Source organism: Cupressus sempervirens, chromosome 11 (genome assembly GCF_028749045.1).
Source record: "Cupressus sempervirens isolate cs-2001-9-10 chromosome 11, ASM2874904v1, whole genome shotgun sequence".
Lineage (NCBI taxonomy): Eukaryota > Viridiplantae > Streptophyta > Pinopsida > Cupressales > Cupressaceae > Cupressus > Cupressus sempervirens.
In genome coordinates this window covers 62919887-62939877 of record NC_143128.1, presented here as the reverse complement: position 1 = coordinate 62939877, position 19991 = coordinate 62919887, and the positions used below count along the sequence as shown (strand labels likewise).

At 39.3% G+C, this 19991-nt stretch overlaps 1 protein-coding gene across 1 annotated transcript in view; it reads right to left on the bottom strand.

Moving 5' to 3' along the window:
• The window catches only part of LOC149528260 (alpha-mannosidase-like), a 344971-nt gene that overhangs the window by 79091 nt on the left and 245889 nt on the right, over positions 1 to 19991 (bottom strand). Inside the window, exons 23-24 of the mRNA XM_089811746.1 lie at positions 6497 to 6609; positions 6323 to 6413 (exon numbers count right to left, since the gene is read on the bottom strand). Of these exons, the coding sequence (XP_089667872.1) occupies positions 6323 to 6413; positions 6497 to 6609 (204 nt within the window). The remainder of the gene's footprint in view (positions 1 to 6322; positions 6414 to 6496; positions 6610 to 19991) is intronic.

The window sequence follows — 19991 nt, the reverse complement described above, 5'->3', positions numbered from 1 at the left end:
ATGCATGATTTGAATAAGCAAGTGCATTTCTTAATCCGAATGGCATGACCAAGAACTCATAATGCCCGTAGTGACAACAAAGGGCTGTCTTTTCCACGTTTTCCTCCCTCATGCGGATCTGATGGTATCTGAAGCGGAGATCTATTTTCGAAAATAGACTGCATCGTGCACTTCATCCAACTCCTCAACTATCCTTGGAATAGGATATCTATTCTTTATTGTTTTCTTGTTCAACGCACGATAGTCCACACACATGTGCATTGTACTATCCTTCTTTTTGACCAATACCACTAATGACGCGAAAGGGCTAGAATTAGGACAAATCCATCCTTTCTCTACCAATTCCTGAATTGTCTTGTCCATCTCATCTTTGAATTTTTTCGAATGATGGTACGGTGTGGTTGTGACCGGCTTGGCTCTCGCTTCCAACTCGATAGTATGTTCAAACCCTCGATAAGATGGTATGCCGACAGGAATGTCTATAAAAACTTTTTCATGTTTACTTAAAATATTCCAGAGATCATCATCTTGGGGAGGTGTCCATTGCCCTTTTATAGGTTCTGTCGAAACAAAACAATGTGCAACCCAAGCGATGTCATCACACTGAAAAATTCCCTCCATCCAATGCGCAAAAACTTCCTTCGGACCCTCATCTGCCATTCTGTGGAGAACAACCTTCTTTTCATCGACAACAAAAGTGAAATCCATCTGTTTGAAGCTCTGAGTGTATTCATCAAGTGTCTCCATCCACTCTATGCCCAAAATAACCTCCAAGTCATCAAGGTCCACTATGAAGAAATCCTTGGTCACCATGTGATTTGCGATTGTGATACTTAGCTAAGGAATAAGGTGTGTGCAGGGTAGAAGAGTCCCTCCGGCAACTTTGATCTGAAATCCTGCATGTGTCTCCATTGGTAGACCTCTTCATTTCACCAGAGATGAGCTTATGAAGTTCAAAGTGGCTCTGCTATCAAGCATCACCATAACCCTTTGTTCTTGAAGTGTTCCCCATACACGAAAAACTATGCACCTCGGGCTACCAACTAGGCCAATAGTTCCTCCGCGTTGTACCAGTGTTGCAAACCTTTCCGTATGGTTAAAACTAACCATATTGGTGTCGTCGTGATGTTGGTTGTCTTTAGAGGCTATTTCTTCCTATTCGTCCTCATCATTGGACAAAACCTCATTGTAATGGATCTTTCCTTTTTCGAGCCATCTTTGGCCAAGTTCCCAAGGTCCCTTACAATTGAAACATAGTTTCTTCTTTCGAAGCTCCTGTCTAGTGACTTCGTCCAATGACGGCTTTTTGGCCGGAGGTTTATTATCTCTGTCCCTCAAAAACATAGGCAGTTTGGAATGTGAGTAACTTCACGATGATGATGTCAATAATGATGCCATACACTGTGTCTTCTTAATGGCCTCTGACAGGGTGGCAGGATTGAACCCCTTTGACCAACCTTTCAGTGGTTCTGCTAGTCCATCCATGAAGAGCACTATCCGTCTTCTTTCAAAAATGTTCATGACCAAAACAAAGAGTTTTTGAATTTCCAAAATGTATTGGTTAACTGAACTAGTTTGTCTTAGTTGTGCCAAATCTTTGAAACTGAGTTTCAAATCTTTACCATCAAATCAATCTATCAATCTCTTAGTGAATTATGCATAAGTATTTATTTGACCATTCCCCAGTGTGATGGTGTCGTGATGCCACCATTCATGCGCTACTCCCTCCAAATGCAATGCCGCAAATTTAATTGCTACTTTTGGCATGGGATTAAGCTGGATGTAAGTATTGACCTTCATTACCCACGCTTGCACAGATATGGATCTAGATCCATCAAATGGAGACAAATTTACTTTACTCAACTTCCTCCTAAGATCATCATTAAAATATCCTTTGTTTCCACCTCTCGAGTTTTTCATTCTTAGATCTGCGTAATCTTTGTAGGACATATCTTCTTCCAATCTTCCCTTAGTTGTTCTTGCATTTGTTCAAAGGTCGATTGTTCCCTTCGTGTGGTGCCTCCATTCGTAGAGGAAAAGACGGCATGAAAGGTCGAAAGCCTGTTAGATGAGGGTTTGCCTTACCTGACACCGAGTCCACGCTGTGACCATTTTGTTCATATATTTTATTGTCTGCCAACTTCTTGAGAGTCTCTTCCATGAGTCGCTAAGTATCATTGATTTGTGCCTAATTGCTAGCAAGTTCTCTCAGTAGTGCCACAAGTTTGACAGCTGTGGGTTCCAGTTTGGCAGCCATTCTATCAATGGAATGTGTTCTTCTATTCCGGCTATAAACATTCATTCACTGTCCACAGGCTGGCAAGATCGAAGCTCTGATACCACTATAATGTCTGCATCCTCCTCTGAGATCAAAACACGCAATAGAATAATAGTGTGTGGTCTACTGTGCGGGTGTTGTACGAATGTCATATGGTATCAAGAATTGTTGCTCAGGTAAGTCCATATGGGAGGCCATAGGAGGCCGTACGGTAGCCAAACTTTGACTGTATGGAGATGCTTGACCGTACGTTTGATAGGACAATCCGTACAGTATTGGAGGAAAATGTTTGTAGGTCATACGAATAGGTGTTGGACATGTCGTATGGTGGATACAAGTAGGGTCGTACAGAAGATTTCAAAGGGTTGTACAATGGATGCAAAGCATAGTTATATTGATAATTTTAGAGGGTTGTACGATGTAATTGTGAGCCGTATAGTATAGGTGTCTGTGTCCAATGATGTGGTGTAGATGAAGTCGATTATTGGTGGATGATCAAATTTCTAATACAACCAAGATAAAACTCAAACAAGAAATGGAGAATGAACACAGTAACATTCAATTAATATTCGCAATATGATGGTGCTTTGATTTGCCAAATCCGAGCGATGTATTACAGACGACAGAATAGGGTGAGGGTTGAATCCCACCGAAATCGAAATGGCCAAGTAGGGAAGATCTTTCACTTTTGAAATGGCGAACAATAGAGAATCCCAATTGGAATTTGCGGTACAAAGAAATAATCCAGATTGCATACCTAATGACAACCTACAAGCCGTGCTTAAATACCCGTCAAGCAAAACTTTCCAAGGGTGTACAAAGATAGCCAACAACGACACAATTTCGAAATTCAAAACAAAAATGGATCCGAGATATAATAAATCAATCGGCCCATTAACAATAGATTAATGATTTATTTTATAACAAGAACATTACAGATAGGAGCAGTATTGATACAGGAGAGACACCCCATTGCATTCAAGAGTAGGAAGCTCCGATGAGTTGAGAGGAGTTATTCTATCTACAACAAGCAAATGCTGGCCATAATGCATGCATTGGCCAAATTCCAATCATATTTGGTAGGTGGGCGTTTTGTGATCAAAATTGAACACAATAGTATTAAATACTTCATGAACCAACGTGATCTTAATGATTGGCAACAGAAATGGATTACTAAATTGTAGGCTTATGACTTTGATATAGAGTTTGTCAAAGCTAAGAAAAATGTGGTGGTTGATGCTTTATCTCAGAGACCTCACTTATGTGCTCTGGCAAAGGTTTCAGGAGATTGCAGAGATCGAATTGCAACGAAGTATGCTGGAGATGATTGGGTTTCTAGGATAGTTACGGGCAACATCCAGGATGACAAGTATGCAGTGTTGGATAGGTTGCTCAGATTTTAGGACAAGGTTTATTTGATCCCTACATCACAATTTAGAGAGGAGATTCTGAGGGCATTTCGTGATGAACCTACAACTGGGCATCCAGGGGTCTTCAAGACCTATAGGCAGATTTGAGAACGGTTCTCAAGGAGAGGGCTCAAGGATGATGTTTAGAAGTATGTCAGGGAGTGTGTAGTTTGTCAACAGAATAAGGGAGAGCACACATTTGTTGCAGGTTTACTACAACCCTTACCCATTCTAGATAGGAAATGGGAAAGTATTTCAATGGACTTCATCACTAGTTTACAACGAGTGCAGGGAAGAGATTGTATTTATGTGGTGGTAGACAGATTAACAAAGTTCGCTCACTTCTTTGCTATTCCGTCTACTTATACAGCAACACAGGTTGCAAATTTATTCTTCAGAGAGGTCTTTAGGTTGCATGGGATACCAAGATTTATTGTTAGTGAGAGGGATAGCAAGTTCATGACCACCTTTTGGTAGGAGTTGTTCAAGATGTGTGGTATAGATCTTACACCTAGTACGAGTTACCACCCTCAAACAAATGGGCAGACAAAAATAGTAAATAAATGGGTGGAAGGCTATTTGCAGAACTATGTGACTGCGCAGCAGAGAGCGTCGGTCAAGTGGTTATACATGGGGGAGTATTGTTACAATACCACATATCACATGACCATCAGGATGACTCCATTTACAGCATTGTATCAGTATAAAGCACCCAGCTTCATGGATTTAGTTTTGGAGAACAGCCAAGTGCCCAAAGCCAAAGACATGTTGCAAAATAGTCAGGATATCCTGAGAGCACTCAAGGAGAACATACAATAGGCTCAAAATTAGTAGAAGTTGTATGCTAATCAGCATAGGGTAGAGAGTAGTTTTGAGGTATGTAGGGGATATGGTGTATTTGAGTTTATAGCCATATAGGTAGTCATCACTCAAGAGGAGCAGAGCAAAGAAGCTGAAGCCTAAATTTTATGGTCCCTATAGGGTGATTCGCAGAGTGGAAGAAGTCTCCTATGAGTTTGAGCTTCCAAAGGGCAGTCGAGTGCACAATGTATTTCATCTGTCGTGGCTTAAGAAAGCCATTGGTCAGAGTGTAGTTCCTTCTACAAATTTACCCCCCTTGGATGACGGGAAGCTCGTGTTAGTACCTGAGGCTACCCTGGACACCCAAGAGAGGAAACTTAGAACCAAGATAGTGAAGGAATATTTGGTCGAATGGAAAGACCTGTAGGAGGGTGCTAAATGGGAGAGTGAACAAGTTATTCAACAAGCTAGACTGAGATTGCTTAGGGAAAACCAATTTCAAGCGAGGTGAACTCTAATGTCCCCTTTGTGTGTGTGTCTTAGCCTAGTTCTACATGGTCCCGAGGGCTAACAAAGGGTTTAAAAGGGTCTTAGAGTGTTTTGCCTTTGTCATCTCCAGTTTGGGCCAAAACGGAGTTGATATACTCAGTTCCAGGCATACTATTTTTAATAAGTCAGCAAGACAGGGGAGGCTAGTTTTGGTTATTGAATTTGATACCCTGTGGCGAAAGCTTTCCAACAAGCTATCACTTGTGCTATTCAGAGTCCTACAGCTAATTTTTTTGATGCCTAAAGTATTATTAAAGTAACAATTAATTTAGTTGCAAAATATTAAAGTGTTACTTTAATATTAAATTTTATGGGAATGTGTGCAAATCAAAAGGGGTGCCAAAGGGAAATGTAAGGGATTATTTTAATATGTTTTATATCGCACATCTTTTATGTCAAATTGCTCATGTGAGTGGAATGGACCCTTGGAGAAAGAATAAAAGGAAGCATTTTTGGCTTCATTCGACAGGTTGAATATGAGAAGAAAATGGATGTGTGAGTTGCAAATCTATTCTTGGCATTAGAAGACGTCTCTCCTCTCATGTGACATTCTAAACGTCATTCCCTTGGGGTTTGGCCTTTGGAAATTGTTGCTATTAGCTTTATATCCGGCAGATTGGGTGCATTTCTAGCTACAACCAAGTTCCTGTAGTAAGTTATTATAGCTACCGAGTTACTGCAGCAACGCGTCACTGTAGTAGTCGTCACTATAGCAGCCACGTCACTGTAGCAGCTACATTACTGTAGCAAGTTACTATAGCAGCTTCGCTGTAGCAGCCATGTTTCTATAGCAGTTGCGTATTGTTTGCAGCAGGTTGATGCAACGGCCACGCCCTCAACTATTTGATGTAAACAACGTTTGTTCTGATTTATTGTTGGAGTATTCAGTGAGTCAGCTTTGCACTTGTTATAAATTCTTGGAAATTAATATAAAATATAGTGTGCTAGTTATTTCTGTGATATATGTTATGCCTTTCCAATTCCTATATTTATGTGACATGCCAAACACAACACAATACAAACAAACCTTTTAGAGGCATAACAATAGTAGCACATAACGGGAAATTAGAGGCTGCAAGCTAAGTGTTTGATAAAATTACTATATAGCTGTGAATATTTGTAAGCAGATTTTGGGGGTATCCATTACAATCGTACATTTATCATGCAACTTAATTTTTAATTTTCTACAAATATTAGAGAAAATGTGACAGAAATAATTGGTATTCTTTACTATATAAGATAAGATCAGAATTTGAGAGATTAAAAACACAAATTCTAAGCTTACAGTTAAACCCTCGCAGGAGTTTGTTCCATTTAGGCATATGGATTCATTAAGGGCCTCACCAACACCCCTACCATCATCATGAAGGAGCCGCCTGAATGGTTGTGGATTCAATATCAGTTTCAAAATAGAGTAAACAAATTAAAAAAACACTTCAACATAAATATCATTTCATACCTGTGTAGCATTAGTTCTAATTCTCCATCAAAAATGCTTGAACCCCCAAGAGAACGATCAACAAGTAAAGAAAAATCCGTCTCATTATCTTTCAAGTACATACCTTGATTCACCTGTGCATTATAAAAGTGACTAAGCACACTCAATTTGAATGAAAAAAATTAAATTGCTTTATAAGAAGATTATGAATAACTTACAATTAATGTTGAATGATTGTTTTAAGTGGGTTTTCAGTGCTTCCATGGTAATAAAATGTCATCTCCTCATTCCAAATCAGTGATAAAATCATAAAATATATGAAACAAATTCGATCATCTTTTTCTAGAAGTCATATTCCAAACAATTATACTACAAATTAGTTGAAAAAAATGCATGTACTACATAATAGATGAAAACCTTGCAATCAATGAATCAAACTGCCAATAATTATGGTAGCTACTTATTTCCCTTTACTGTGAAAAGGTTAAAAACATAAGGCATAATACAATGAGCCAGGTCAAAGAACAGCATCCAAATTGTGTACAGTTAGAAACTTAAAACAATAGATTTTAATGTACTAAAGTCCAGCCTGAAAAAATTCTAGTGGATTAAATTGTTTTTATCTTTGATAAACTGGCCCATGGTAAAATAGTCATTAAAAATGGATCCTCTTTACTGATCTGATGCATATATGGTGGTTTATGTGAATGAAAATTCTTAACACAAAATAAAATGCAGGGGCCTCAACTATGTTAGTTGCTACCAATTCTTCCAAATTCCAAATGTAAAGGATTTAACCAAATAGTAATAAGGCTCTTTTTCCCATCAGTGTCACTGATGTGCCTTGAGTTTACTTGATCATTAATATTAGAATTTTTCATCTAAATCCTATTTGTTTCTTATGGTCTATCTCTTTTCATGCCCCTTCTGCTTATCCCTTGTTTATAGTCTATGGTTTTTTAACACATGCTATTGTATGAGAGTTATAACAAAGATAGTATATGCAAGACAATATTAGAGAACCACCATGTATTCCATTAATACCAATCACAGTTTACATCAACAAGGTTATCATCTAGAATGATAGATGATAATAATAGTGATGCCCTCTTCCATCCAAGGGAGTTTACCTATAATCTCCAAGGGGTTGTGGTGTGAACCATAACGACTAAAAGTACATACCCCTTGGAGACACTAACTACCAAAGACATGATTAATATTAACAACAATTAGACAACACATATGATCTTGCCGACAACATAATCCCCCACAAAAAGAAAGTTGTCTCCTAACAACATACAAACAAAATGGAATGATGTGAAAACCCACTACCCACACACTATACAAAGAAAAAGAAAATCAGGATGAAGATGAGGGAGGCTAAGAGTGTGTCCCTGATGGCGCAATGGCGAATGAAGGTGGTGGAGCTGGTGATAAGAGAGCCCGCAACTCATTTACCTATTGTGTTCGGATCTGCAAGTTCTCGTATGCAACCATTTTCCTCTCCATCGCCTTCTTCAACATCACTGCCGCCTCTAACTACTTCTCCTTGGCATTGTGTTGGGCCATAGAAGTCTCCATGCAAGATTCCAATATCCCCTTATCTATCCTAGACTCCTCTAACTCAGCCGACAATGTCTCCCTCTCTACCTCCATGGATGCCCTCCCTTCGGCACATGCCTCTCTCTCTATCTAGCTCTCCCTTCAACATCTCTAACTACATGGCAAGCTCCACTTGAGTTGCCTCTCGTATGGAAAAGAGATGCTCAGAGTGCCATAGAGAATAATAGCTCTCTCAGAAAGCCTGTTTGATCTCCCTCAATAACTCATCCATCCGAGCATGGTTTTTGCTTCAATGCACAAACCTCCATCATAGCGTGAGACTCTGCAGCAGCCCACCCTCTAGACTAGCAACATGCCCTCAATGCCTCACTGCAATCCACCCTCATGAATGCCAAGAGCTTCTCCAACTCTCCTGACATCTCCTCCTAGGTCCGTGACTGAGTAGAGGCCCTCATCCGCCTCACTCCTACAACCATCTCTTGCAGGTACTGCTCAAGGTCACTATCACTAGACCCTCTAGACTCCTGTTCAAGACTTTGTTGTATACTCTCTATCACAGGCATCTCTTGAGTTAGCTCCCTAGCTAACTCTAATAGCATGCCAGGCACCGGAGTAATTCTATTTCACATCCTCTTGCATAATTTAAGCTCTAGCCAATACTTGTTGATATGGAAACATCTAATAGACAACATTAAGAAATTAGAAAATGTGGAATAACATCAAATAGACAACATTAACGCCTTGCAAAAATCCACAAAGCAATAGTAAATCTTTGAGGAGCAATGACACACCTCCTAATAGCTCTAAGAGCCAAGATCTGATCCACAGATTGAAAATCTAGTCAAAAGCCCTCCTAAATCCTAGTAAAAATATGTCTCTGCTCTAGCTCATGGGAAAGAATTTCGTGTAAAATTATGCCATACACTTTAGTAGATGTTCCACCATGATGGTCCTATAGTTGTTAGGATATGAAACTAACCCGACCTTATGGATCAAATCGATGATGTGATGTGACTAAGATGGGGCAAACTTCTGCAAATAACCCTGTTAAGAAAATTTGTGAGAAATTGACAAAGAACTTTGTTGGCAAGCTTGAAGAGTTCTGCTTGGAACCTTTCCTCATCTACCAACCTACTAATGTTCATGGATCTAACTGCCCTATTGATGTTGGATAAGGTGAAAAGGTGATAGTAGGGAAAGTAATGACAGTGAAAGTGGGTTGGCCAAGAATATCGCAGGGGGTGGAGGTATAGGAAACCAAGTTGACGTGGTGTAAGGCTGGGGGAGGAAGGACATGTGAGGGAAGAGGGTATGCTAGAAGGCCTTGGGGGATAGGAAGATGAAGGTTCGAAGGGACAACATTTGTTGCTAGATGAAGGTGCACTTTTGTATTGGAGAAAATGGCGGTAAGAGTCTCGTAGTTGTCTAAAGGAAGCCAAAAGGAGGGTGAAAGTCGTGCGAAACTTGTGGTGGAAAGATCTGCATTCATCATAGAATCACTAGTTTATGGGGCAAGCGCTCCTATGGGAGGGGGGCAAGGTCCACTAGAAGGTGTGATGGGGGAAAGAGAGGAGGGCAACCTCTAAAATGGAAATGGTGAGGCAGTAAAACAAGGAAGAGGTGCTCTCGTGTGATGGTAAGCAATCCAAAGGAAGGAGTCGTTTGAGATGCGCGTGCAAGAGGTCCCGGTTGTCTACATCAATGCTAAGGAGGGTGTGTGTGGGTTGGGTGGGGGTGAACAGGAGGTGGAGGGACCACGGGGGTGAGGAGGAGAGGGCCTGAAAGGTAATATGAAGGGACGTGGTCGACAAGGGTAAGTCATGTAACATTCAATAGTTGACAGCGAGAATGAGAGAGGAGTTGGCAAGGGCATAGTCCAGCACACTCTCACCCCCCCTCTCCCAAATAAGTAAACGAACTAGAGTCGGGGAGGTTGGGAAGTCCTTTCAAGATTGCCAAGTCTAAGGACTCACACAACTGAATCAGGTAGCAGTTGTATCTTGTAAGAGGGTCCATAGTATCATTAGAGGACCTCTAGAGACCCAAGAGTGTCGGATTCAGCTTAGAGGTGCATATCACATCTGATGTCAAGTCATGGAGTGGACTCTGTAAGTCCCTAATCTATACATTGAAATCACCAATGACAAGAATGTCTCCCAATTCAAAGAACCTCGTAATGTTGTAAAACAGGTCCATGAATGGGTCCCCATTCGACCCATTGTGTATTGCATATGGAGAGGAGGCTAGTGGAAAGTAACAGACTGCAATGAAGAGATCCCTAGGGTGAGAAGTCACTAGGTGCAAGCGAACCATCTAGTGAACCTGTCAAAATGAACCTTGAAGTCATATACTGAAACCTACTATAGATAAGGCAAGCAACGTTGCTCGAGCCTTTGATACCCCATGACCACCTTACCTCATCTCTGCAAGAAGACAACCAGTGATACCTAGTAACAGTTAGGAGTGGTCGAGTAGGACACACATGGGTCTCATTAATGAAACGAAGGTTTGCAGAATTATCTACATCATGAAGCAAGCCCGACAAAGACCAAAAGGAGCCATTTCCATTCCAATAGTTTATGTTTAAGGACACGGCACCATGCACCACCCTCTCGAGCAGTCTCCGTGAAGGTTTCCAAAGCCACCAAATTGCCCACCCATCCTAGTGAGAAGTTGTCACAAATAACTGGTCTAAGGTTACGAATCACAACACACTTGCCATCTTGTCTTCTTCTGCAACAAAAGCCTGAGTCTATCTCAGCTCACCTAAATATAATTTTTTTTAAGGTCCTCAAGATATTTCTTTAATGGAAGAAAAGACTTTCCTACATACCCCAAGTATGCAGAGTCTGTCCAAGGAATTATAAAACCATAGGAACAAGGTGGAATCATATCTGACCCGTGTTGTATCAAGATAAATATCAGGTAGTTCCAACTGGTCACATAGAAACACATACACCACATACAGTGGTAGTGGTGATGGGAGGAAGGTCTGGGACTTCCAAGTTGAGCTCCCTCTCTCTTCTAGTTCTCTTGTCCGGAAGTTTAGAGTGGACAGGAGCCTCCACACCGATAAGAGGAGGTGAAATCCCAACAACGTTACAAACTGTTGCCTATGTTTTCAGTTGAGATTCCCTTTTAATTTTCAGCAAGGCCTCTTTACTATGCAATTAGTGTTACTTTTTTTTAATGTTTTTTCATCTTCAAAACCTGTACCAAATGAGAGTCTAACAATTGTTTGCAATCAGAAAATTCTGGATGGCAGATGAAATGGTAGCTAGAGTTTAAGTGATCTTTTTGCTGTTCAGGTCCAGCTGTTGTCTCGTTTCCATACAGTCTGCCTTCCATGTGATGTAGTCAACTGATAATGCAGCAAATTTCGCAGAGAGAGCAATTTCCACTTCCTTAAGGGCCCGATTCTTTGATTCAAGACAAGAAACACAATCCAGCAGTTCAGAAATGGAAGCAACATTGCCTTTATTGCGCTGGTATATCTGCAGAGGGGTCGAAGACAACCTGTATGATTGGTTTCCATGAGGTTATAGTTATAGTGCCAACAACAGAAATTGCAGGCTGTAGATGCAACACCAAACAGTCCCAACTGCCACTATACAGAGAAAAATACTGTTGGATGTAAGTTTCAAAAGCCCACTGATGGCACAAAACCAATCCATGTATCAAAATGATTCAATGTGTAGTTCTCAAGCCCACTGATGACACAACCGATATAGACAAAAATATTGCTGCAATAAGTAGTGTGTAATGTATGTGTAAGATCCTCACAGACACAGAAAAGAAGAGAGCCTGCATGACCAACAACAACAACAACTGAGAGAAACGACAAAGAAAAACACCGCAACACAACAATTCATAGGTAGGAAGGAAGCAAGCAAGCACCATGTCATATTGGTTGGTAGTTGAGATTTCTGCAGGCCGAGAGTAACGGCACAGATGACCACCAACCGGAGCACATCATTAAGAACCAACAACAACAAATGCAAGAAACGGAAATGCAGACCCGACAGTCATTGACGATGAAAGAAAACCAAAGAAGGGTCAGCAATGAAGCTGGGTGAGGTGAGCATGCAAACACAAATAAAAGCAGTCCAATCCAACAAACACACACACACACACACCATGGGTAGCAAAACAAAACAAAACACACACCAACTGCAAGGTAGATGACACAACACACCAGCAACGAAAAGCCACACAGGGAGGAACGTGCTACCAAGAAGCTTGGACTGCAAACGAACGGATGAAGACTGCAAACTAAGCATCCATAACCAGGCAGAGGCCAACTGGGAGGGCACAAGGACTAGCATGTGACCGACTATGCACATATGACATAGTTGTGGGAGATGCAAGGGGTGATGCAAGTGGGAAATCCAGTTGCAGCGGCCATTGTGGGGGTTATCTTCATCATTAGTTTGCTGCAAGTATAAATGCAAGTTAAAGGCATTGAACAGATCGTCGCATATTTGACTTTTTATCTCTTTGGAGTTTGGAGAAATGTAGTGCTTTGTAATATCCCAGATTCCGGTTAAGATATACAATTAAAATAAGATTTAATTAAGGATTTAAACTTATAAAAGAGAGAACAAGTACTCACGAGCACTATATCAAAGGAACATTGACACCTTTACTGAATGAAGCCGGAAAATATTGAGCAATGATAATATTTATAAGGAATTCTATTGACATCCTCTTAGACCAGTGAAAGAAGATGAGAAGTGACAACATAAAAAGAGGCATTGAGATAAGTATTTCGCAAGTATTGAGAAGACAGAGCAGACATTGACCTTCATTAGCAACTCCTCTACTAAAAGTTGAACACAACAATTGTATCAAGCTAAAAGAGGAATTAGCTACTTGCCACAAAATTAAGTGATGCAAGCCGCTCCTAAGCATTAAGACACAATTCAGATATTGGAATAGAAGAAAGAAGGTGCAACTTAGAGTCTACAAGACTGTCAAACAAAGATTATTGATACAGCAACAAATTAAAGTAGGCAGAATCCATTGTCAATAATAGTGACGAAGCCCAAGTAGTCGACACTGTTATGTGTGGAATATAGCATAAGAGAAGTTATTGCCAATGGCATGAACAAATCATAACATCAACAAGGAATACCTGTGACATGATGCCAGTGTCAAAAACAATTTTCTGGTAATCAAAACATCACAAAAGTGAGTGGCTGTCCACTAACATAAGACGCCATGTTGAGTACAGATGACATTGATAGAATGAAGATACTGATACAAGCAAGGAGTCGGTGCAATTTCCAACCTTATCGCTGAGAAAGATATTGACTATATATGATTAGTGAAAGGCGTAATCAAATTATCGAATATGCTGACTCAATAATAGATAGTAATGGATACTCATATCAGGAGACATCGTTGTGACTAATAGGGAGTCTATATATATATATAATGAGAATAGCAATTAAGGATGGTAAAATTGGTAGTCACCATATTAGTCCATTAATTGCCAAAGAGTGCAATTAGTCTAAAGGAAAGAGGTGATACAAGTGATGTCAGGTGGAATGCATCTTCTCATTCTTTTGGTGAGATATATAGAGGCATTGATATCACTTCGATCAGCAGAGAGCAGATCAGTAAATAAGACTAGAAGATCAGAGAAGTGAAGAAGAGTTTGTGAGGAGATAGAGCAATAGACATTGCTATATCGGATATTAATGAGGTGAATTTCATTTAATTAGCAGATCATAACTATTTCTTCACTATTCATTTTGAGGATTATCATAGAACATTTCTTATTTATTTCATATCTGATATCAAATCGCTCAGTTTAGGTAGCAGCCATAAAAAGGCTCAGACCCATAAATTCAGCGCCTATAGTTCAGAAACAGTGCCAAAGGGAATAACTATTACAACATCTACAGCAGAAAAGGAATTATATCAAAGTGCATGGTAGACAATACAGAAGTGGTATCTTTGCATATTTATAAAGCAGCATCAGAAACAGCAAATCTGCATGAATCCTCCATTATCTTATCGTCATTTCATAAGAATTATATCTGATAAATGATCAGGCCAATTGGAGATCATTTGGACATTCAAACAGCAATATCCTTATATTATTCGAGAGTTTGTAAGGCAAGCATCATAACATCCAAAATTCACATTAGACTCATTTCCAGTAGATCAGATCATTGCATTCATAAGGAGAGTCAGAAATAGCAGTTTGTATACATATTTGAGCAATACCTTATATCAATATAATACATTTCCTTAGTCTTGCTTATTGATCAATATTGAAAAAGTTTATCTAAGCAGATATTCATATTGATTACATTGTCCAAGGCAATTGGATACAAGGATAAACGTTGCAAATGAAAAATCATTTCCATCATTTTGTTATCATTGCAATGTAAGATAGTTGATACTTGGATATAGTATATTGTTATCATCCAAACTCTTTTAAGAATAAGATTTAATAGAAAGATGTCTCTTGGAATTGAAGCCATAAAATAAAGTCCCAAACCCTAAAAATCAATAAGGGGACGCTGCATGCTTCCTGGAATGAAAACTCCAGCAGACAACCTTGGGTAGGATAAAAACCTCACTTAGAAGTTGCTTATATATTTTTACCTATGTTCCCTGGGGACGCGTACCCGGCCTAAAACCCCCCGTTTCGAGGACGGGGACGTCCCAGGGATGGGGGGACGGGTATGGGACGTCCCCCAGCTGTCCCCAAATTCTCTTTTTTTGCAAGGGACGTACCCGAAACTTGGGGACGTAGGGGGGACAAAAGGCCGTCCCCAGTACGGAAAGGGGACATCTAGCCGTCCCCCAGCCGTCCCCCTTTTTTGCAAGCTCAAAACATAAAAAAAACATTTGTTGTGTCTTTTTTGGTCGGCTAGTGGGCCCCATTCCTCCAAAAACCCTAAAATGTATATAACTCAACACATTTAAATTGTTTTAACCATTCTTTGGTCTTCATTTTATGTTGCAGCCAGCTGAAGTTTTCATTTTGCAAGTAGAGGAGGTAATTGTTTTGCTTCCAAGAGCTTGACCAAGGGTTTGATCTTCTATTTTGTCCACCAAGTAAGTATAAAACTCTTTGTGCTTTCATCTATCATTTTTTTAATAAATTTGTAGCTTGCAAAGTCTGATTTTTTTTTTTTTTTTCATTGTTTCAGCTCATATATCTATTCAGTTGCATATTTAAACACAATGAGCAGCAGTGGGAGTACAAGTAGTAGTAGTGAAGAAGAAAATGTAGAGGTTGATGTTGTTAGTAGTGACACTAGGCAAAAACCCAATCCTAAAGCTGATTTGTTTAAATGCCCTTCCGACATTATGAAGAATTTTGCAAAAGGTCCTTTCAATAGGAAAAAACCTCTTCTCCAATATGTCACACCTAGGCCAAAAGATAAAAAGAATTCAGGAGGGACTACGGTGTGGGATTGTCATGTTTGTCTTGATGATTTTAGGGGCAGCTGTACAAGAGTGAAGTCACATTTTTTAGGTGTTACATGCCAAGGAGTCAAAGCTTGTCCTAACCTAACCGATGAACAAAAATTAGAATGTCAAAGATTGCACTTAGAGGCTGAAATGGAGGGGCAAAATTTGACAGTGACATCACCATCCATTCCCTCACAATCATCTAGGCATATTTCATTCGCCATTGGTACTAGTGGCAGCCCTAGTGGGTCTAGAGGGAAGAGAAAGATAAGTAGTAGTGACAAGGGCTCGGTGGAAAGTATGTTTAATGCACAAGCAAAGGAGAAGTGTGAGGCATCCATTGGTAGATTCTTTGTTGCTAATGGTATCCCATTTAATGCAGTCCGTTCCACTTATTATAAACAAATGGTGAAAGATATTATGAGCATGAATTCCTCATTTGTGCCCCCCGGTGAGCATAAGCTACGAACCACTATCCTAAATGAAGAATACTCAAAGGTTGCTTTATTATTTGAGGATATGAGATGCACTTGGGTTAGGACAGGCTACTCTATTGTGATGGATGGGTGGACCGATGTTAGACATCGGCCACTCATCAATATCATTGTCACATCCCCTGCTGGCTCTTATTTTTTGAGAGCCATAGATTGCTCAGGAAAGAAGAAGGATGCAGATTTTCAGTTCACCATTTTGCGAGATGCCAAAGAGGAGATTGGGCCCTCTAATGTTGTACAGGCTATCACAGATTCTGCACCTGTGTGCAAATCAGCAGGTTTGATGATAGAGGGTGCTTATAGGCATGAACAATGCATTGAAGGACATAGGGAAGATTGAATGGGTGAAGCAAGCAGTGCTAGAAGCTAGAGAAGTGCAAATGTTTACTTGCAACCACCACACTTCACTTGCTCTATTCAGGTCCTTCTCTAAGAAGGAGTTCCTCAAACCAGCCGAGACAAGGTATGTCAATTATAATTATAGTTTACTTTTAGTTTGTTTTAACTTTAAGTTATTTAAAAAAATTATTTATAAGTTTACTTACATGTGATGCTTTTTGTTTTAAATTTTAATCATTAATGTTTAAGTTTAAATTTTTAATTTTTAATTGTTGCTATAAGTATTGCACATATTTCATCTTGATGGAGAGGATGATTGAGGTGTATGAAGCCCTTCAATTGATGGTGGTGAATCCAGAGTGGGGACAATGGTCTCATTCTAAGTCCACTGAAGGAAAAGCGGTGAGGCAAAAGATCCTTGATGAGAGTTGGTGGTCCACAATGAAGTAAGTTGTTGGTTTTTAAATTTACTATTAGTCTTTTACTTGCTGATTTTCCTACTAATAATCTTAAAATTCATAAAATTCTAATTCTGATTTTTTTTTTTTTTGGCATTTTGATCTTACAGATACATTTGCTCTGTCATAACACCCATTGTTGATGTCATTAGATATGCTAATACTGATGTTCCTAGTTTAGAAGAGATCTATGAGACTGTTGACAGCATGTTGGGTAAGATGAAGAGAATTGTTGCGACAAAGGATCCTACATTGGGCTTTTATGAGGAGCATATTAGGCCTATTGTGACGCGGAGGTGGAACATAATGAATACCTCGCTTCAAATGGCAGCATTTGCTCTAAATCCCAAATGGTATGCACAGTTGGGTGGAAGGGGCCTCCCATGTGATGATCCTGAGGTTTTGGATGGCTTCACAAAAGCAATTGATAAGATGTATTCAGCTCAAGATGCCTTTACTCTTCGTGCACAGTTCTTTGACTTCACCAACCTTCGTGGCCCAAACTTGGGTAAGCCACAAGCAAGGTTGGATAGAGTTGTTTTGGCATAGAGGGATCCTATTGGATGGTGGACTTGGCATGGGAGAGATACACCTGAGTTAAAGATACTTGCCGGTCGCCTCCTTTCACAGGTTGTTAGTTCTTCAGCTGCAGAGAGGAACTAGTCTACATATTCATATATCCACTCTATCAAGAGGAATAGACTTACCTCTAAAAGAGCAGAGAAGCTAGTGACAGTGCATCATGCTCTTCGACTTGCCGATCGCCAGACTCCAGAGTATAGGTAGACACTAGCTTTGCGATGGGATGTTGAGCCTGAGGATGTGGCCCAGATAGATGAGGATGACATAGCACCAGGACTGGTTGGGGTTCCATTAGATGAGACTACGCTTCCTGTGGAGGATGACAGTGAGGAGGATTCTGATTTTGATGCCATGGATTAGTAGAGGCAAAATAAGAGCAGCAGTCTGCTTCATTTTCTATGTTTTTCTTTTTATGTTGAACATGAACATGATTATGATACATTGATTATATGATACTTATTACTTTATGGCAGCCTATAGCTTTGGGCATATTTTGATTTTGATTTTCAGATTTATGATTTATCATGCTTATCATTATGAGTCTTATGATATTGACAATGGTTAATAACTTAATGTTCATTGTTCAGTGTTCTCTGATATTGTATTGATATACATTTTGAGAATTGGATACTAAAATACTAAATAGTAAAATACTAAAATTGGATATTATTTCATCGATGGCATTCAAATGTTCTATGTTATGGTTCTATAATGTTTAAATGACATGCTTTGTGCTTAGTTTCATATGAATGACATGTATATTTACAAATTTCAATGTATATACTATATTTTAAAATTTTCCTATATATATAGCCGTCCCCGTCCCCCCCCCCCCCCCGTCCCCAAAATCGCCAAAAAAATTTGCCATCCTGGAAACCCGTCCCGCCGTCCCCCGCCATCCCCGTACCGGAAACTTGGGGGAACATAGATTTTCACTATCCCACAGGCGAGACCTAAATTTATCTCATTTGCAAGACAGTAAAAGGTGTGAAAGGAGCTAATCATAGTTTGCAGACTCGGACTCGGAGAGTACTTGGCAAGCCCAAAATTTTCAACTCGGAAAAAACTCAGCATATACTCAACAAAAACTCGGGGAAAACTCGGCAACTTAAAAAGTATTAAAATTTAAAATATCTTAAAGAAACATATTTTTTTTGTAGAATACAATTACAAAATGTATTAAATTAGTAATTGACATTTCAATAGAGAAAATGTATAGTTTTATGGCACTAAAATGATATGAAAAATGCATCTAATCCAATGTTTTCCCTACATCAACATTTTTACCTATGTTTTTTAACATCTATAAATACGCGAGAGTTAAACTTGAGAGTACTCGCCCAGCAGAAAAACTTGAGAGTACTCAGCAACTCTGAGAGTACTCGGAGAGTTTGCAAACTATGGAGCTAATTATAGAGAAGGCTCTAAATGAAGGCCATTACTCTGCCAGTGAACTGCAACACAAACAGTAGAACAGCATACATGGAGGAACCCGATCTCCAATAATACTTACCAGTGGTGTAACTGCTGGACGATCAGCACAAAGGAGAAACAATGGAGACTGGGCACACTCCCACAAGCATTCAATTTGAGCATAGCAACTGGATCAGGCTTGTTCAAGAAAGATAGACGTTTTCAGGACTGCTACAGACCCCAGTCAATTCAACATTAAGAGCTTGCACCTATAAAAGAAAGCTCTATATCTGTAATCATTAGCAAACAAAGACAAAGGCTTGTAGTTGAGGAAACAGTATGAATATCTTGTTATAAATCTCCTATGTAAAGTTCTGTATAGTTTCCTATTTGCAAGCCATGAGATCTGCCCATTATAAGTTTGTGTCTGTGAGCTAAATAATCACTGCTAAATTGATACTCTCTACAGATATGGTAATTTGACCAGGCAGTTATATTAGTCATTATATTAATCTGACGATGGTACTGAGTCTGTAAAATCAATTTTCTGATTCCTCAGTTTATCTGAAAGCTTGTTTATTGCTAAGTTTTCCTTTTTGATGAATTAGCCTTCTATATTGATTTAGAATATTAAAGTAAATTAGCATATCCCATACTTTTTATCAATTGTACTATTGCAAGTAAAATATAAAATAAGAGTATGCTCCCATAATAATCTGGAAGAATAAAGCTACGGAATATAATAACCTGGGAGGATTAAGCTAAGGCATTAAATTTTTCCACTTACCTTTTATCATGGAATGTGTTTATAGAATTTGTGTTATTTTTTCTTAATTGAACTATTGCAAGTAAAATATAAAATAATAGTCTGATCTCATAATAACCTGGAAGAATGTTAAGACATTGTAGCTCTGGTCAGCTATTTGGTTACTGAATTATATAACTATAATTCTATCACCTCATAGCAGAATTGAAATTCTATCTGCATTTCCAGATTCTGAGTATATCTGTCCTCTCTTAAACATGATGTATCTGCATTTCCAGATTCTGAGTATATCTGTCCTCTCTTAAACATGATCACATGAGCAGATCAAATCATGCCATTGATGAGCCTCTTTGTGATTGGGAAAATGATCTATAAGGCTATAGCAGATCAGCAATTTGCCTAGAGCTATATTAGGCAATGTATTAACTAAACAAACTAATGATTACTGTAATGTCCCCCAAATTTGT